A 3,965-nucleotide genomic window follows, 5' to 3' on the forward strand; every position below is an offset into this window, starting at 1 on the left:
AGGAACACGATATCCTCACAAAGCCCACGTCTAAGCCTACAACCAGAGGTGGGGGCGCACTCAACCTCGTTGTACGAGCTCACACTTGAGGCTACGATCAAAGAGACTGTCGGTCAGCGCAACGCGTCCGCTGTGAGGTTGGCAACGTTCGACTGTGGTGGTGCGTCGTGGGTGTGAAATGAATAGTTTTCTCGTCCTTCCCATAGAGGACTGCCAAACAAGACTTCTTCGTCCCTAGGAAGTAGTAGTCGTAGAGGAATAGCATCATAGTGTTGGGGCTGGCATGTCGGTAGAAGGCAACAGACTCAATGGCGCTCATGGGTATCGACGAGCTGGCAGAAGGGCGTGCGTTTGGAAATGGCGCGCAAATGCGAAACTGCCAAACTCACAGATAAACCGATCAAACGCCGTCGCGTGGTTTATGAAAGTAGGGATTTGAACCTCTCTGTATCCGGAAATTCCCAGCAAATCGACAATAAATCCAAATATAAATTTGACCCCGAAAAGTCCTATAACGTGGCCGACCATTGATGTGCCGATTTGTCTTCATTTTCGAATATTTCAGTTGTTTTTTCGAAACCCCCCTTGATACATACATTTTTGGATGGATAACGTTGAGCTCTTTTGAATGAGCCCAAAGTATATCGATTTAAACAGATTAGGATTGCACAATTAATTTTTGAAGTTGAGTACTTTCTTTACACAGGGCGACCATTGATGTGCCGATTTTTATACTTGAGTTATGTATTGAAAATGAAAGTTTCAACCTATTTCAACAACATACGATTACCATTTTATAAAGGTTTATACAATTCGAACATGTATCATGTATAGAAGTACTTTTAAACACAAATGTTTAGGGTTCAAAAATGAATTTATACAGGTATCATTTGTCTAGGGGTTGCATTTTGTCCAATCAAAATCGATTTAGGGTTTGATTGGATGAATAAGTCGCCCATTAACGTAAAAAACCAATTTAAGATAACTTTTTTGGAGGCGTCGGAGTAGAATGGACACGTTACGATATTTGAGTTTTGAATAGTGATTCCAATAGACAAGACGCTCCGCTTTCAGTTCATAATCACAGGTAAATTTATTACTTTCTAAGCATTTGTACTCTCATTTTGATAACCAATTTAGGATAACTTTTTTATCTTAAAGTATGTATGTGTCAGAGCATATTGAAATTCTGTGTTTAGGGTAAGCGGTTACAACAGGTTGCATATAATTTATACAAAGGTACTGTTTTATAGAGTTATATTTCTGTTGTGGAAGGATGTCCACCGAGTTTAACATTCGACACAACCTCAGATCCAACCCAATGTGACCCGTGTCGACCAGGGTACTTCAAACCCAATCTTGAATGACTGTTGGCAATGGTTTCTACGCCGTTTTTGCATTTCATTCACCTGACGGAATGGTCAGCATTATATGACAGAGGTTTTGACTCGAACAAATAACTAGTTAACGAGGTGCGATTGGGCAATACAAAGTTATCCTAAATTGGTTAAGTTACTATCTTAAACTGGTCTTCTACGTTAGTGGGAAAAAGTCGGACAGGATATACAGGAACCAAGTGATCGTCGGACGGTTTGTCCGACTTATTTGTTCGTTGTTATATTTATTATATACAAAAGCGAAGTCAAAACCAGACGTGAGAAATTGACAGAAGAAAGTCGGACCGAATGTCCTGTATCCATTGATTGGTTATAAGTGCTTTGACCATGGCAGATGAACAACATAATGAAGTTTTGCCTGCAACCCGCCAGCTAGCAACGACAGTACAGTACCTTCGAGCCTGGTACTACTGGAGGTGTGGTAGTAGTGAGTGGTAGGTCTGGCTGTGGTGGTCGTAGGATGAGCAGTAGTGATTGCTGTGGTGGTGGGTGTGGCTTTGGTAGTAGTGGTTGGTTAGTACTACTGGTGGTGTGGAGCACCAGGCTCCACGATACTGTGCTGTACTGTCGTTGCTAGCTGGCTGTACAAGATCAAGTCGCGGGACTTGACCAAGAATCAAGGCAATATCTTGTGTGAGTGGAAGTTCGCGGTGCAGGAACTCTAAAACGTTTATAACAACACGATTGGCACTGGTTTGGGTCGTCCCTACACCTCGGCCACGGCTATAGATGCATTGCATTTGGCACTATAATGGCCAATTTGGCATCATCCAGGGGTTTCACTGAACTTGGACGTCAGCTTCGTATGTCCCAAATGAAGATGGTCACATTTGCACGTCTGGCTAGAAAACGTAGACGGGAGACATAAGTTGCTGTAATCCGGGTTTTTATGGCATTCCCGCATATACACCCTATACACCCTACTTAATGGATTGACCGGCACCCATATATATATAAGCTCCCCTTAGTATTTCTCAAAGTTGTGGATGTAGGAGCACAATGAAGTCGGAATTGACAGACTGTGACCCCAAATGATGCAGCAAAAAGTAAAGGCGAGATAATTAGGTCGAATTTAAGCCAATGAGAATTGAGTCGGATGAGATGTCCGACTTTATTCGATCACAACACAATCGGCACATCAATGGTCGGCCACGTTAATACTACTAAGTACGTAGTATGACTTTATTGGAGGGATTTATGCAAATATCACCACTAGAGTTATGGTATCCGGAGGCATCGGACTTCAACAAGCGTGTGTATGAACACTGGCATGAGAACAAGACAACCACCAATCACAGCAGCCGCTTGCCCGTCGCGATCGCCTCACGATGGAAAAAGCTGTGTCCCATGTTGACAAGTTTCAACAGCAATGTCATTCAACTCAAGGCCATCCCATCAGGCTGGAATGAAGACGGCGTGATCGACAACGAACTATACGCCATCCCGATGTCAAACTACATGGCATCGAGCGCACGACAGTCTTGGCGTGCTGGCGTATCGTGCGCAATGCTCCAAAATGGCGGGTCGAAGACGTGTCCCAGGGAAAACGTAATGCCGTCGAAATACTTCGCCCCACTGGTACGAAGCAAGCGAAACTGGCCAAGCAAGTCCCAGCTGTGCAAGCTCACGACGAGCTACACGCTCGATTCGTGAAGGTAGCTGAAGCGAATGCGAAGAACATGGCTCAACGTCATGAATTAGCCGAGTTGAAATTTATGTTTCAAGTATTTGCTCAGGATCCTCATTCCGAGGAAGCGATCCTATTCAATCGACAGTTGAGAGCTAATTTGCTCCATCGCGCCGGTCAACTTCAAGTATTTTCTTAGGTGTCGTTGTCGCCGTGAACGTGCGAGATATGCTGAATCAATGCAGATTGTAAAGGAGACGATTCATTTCGCTCATACTCGGAGGAATCAAAGCACCGCTTCCCAGCGAGATCGCGTTGCATTGGGCCAAGGCAGTTCTCGGTAACGACAATGTTGCAGCGTGCAACCTCAGCCTCCGCGTGGTGGTCCCTTGGCACTGTAAGTACTTCCTCGTCTTGTATGATCATGTTGTGTAAAAGCAGGCACACCTTTGCGACCAGTGAATTGCATCGGGGACAGTCTGCCCTCATGGGCTGCGTTGTTGGAGCACTCCAAAGCAACGCTCGACGTCCTTGCGCGGCTTCTTGGTGCGTGGCAAAGCGCTTGGCAGTCAAGTCAACTGGCTGAGAAATCGATGGTACAAAGTGGCTGGAGGCAGGATAGATACCATCGACCAAGTAATATCTATTAGTTCATAAAACTATAAAGTATCGATATACCGACAATTATATTAAAGTGCTGACGGATTGGTGAAAGTTGAGCTGCCAATGTTGAATGACACGGCTGGCGCAACTCCGGTGCGGTCGCGATCAAAAAGAGACAAGCACCGAAAAACATTACAGTAATGTCGTTGTTTGACCCGGCCATTCCTACAAATCATCATAAATATCGTACTATAGATACACTACTATGTAGTAGAAACGAAGGTTTCAAGTCCAATCATCTTCAACCTATAAAGTAACGTGACCGATCAGTGATCCGC

The 3,965-nt window shown here is 44.6% G+C and overlaps 1 protein-coding gene across 1 annotated transcript; it reads left to right on the forward strand.

Moving 5' to 3' along the window:
* Nucleotides 1-2,744: 2,744 nt before the first annotated feature.
* On the forward strand, nucleotides 2,745-3,050 carry H257_18880 (hypothetical protein; the record flags this gene model as incomplete). Its single annotated transcript, XM_009848011.1, has 1 exon — nucleotides 2,745-3,050. The coding sequence occupies one exon, from the start codon at nucleotides 2,745-2,747 to the stop codon at nucleotides 3,048-3,050; it is 306 nt and encodes a 101-aa protein (XP_009846313.1).
* Between the last annotated feature and the right edge of the window lie 915 nt (nucleotides 3,051-3,965).

This window comes from Aphanomyces astaci (assembly GCF_000520075.1).
Source record: "Aphanomyces astaci strain APO3 unplaced genomic scaffold supercont1.252, whole genome shotgun sequence".
NCBI lineage: Eukaryota > Oomycota > Saprolegniomycetes > Saprolegniales > Verrucalvaceae > Aphanomyces > Aphanomyces astaci.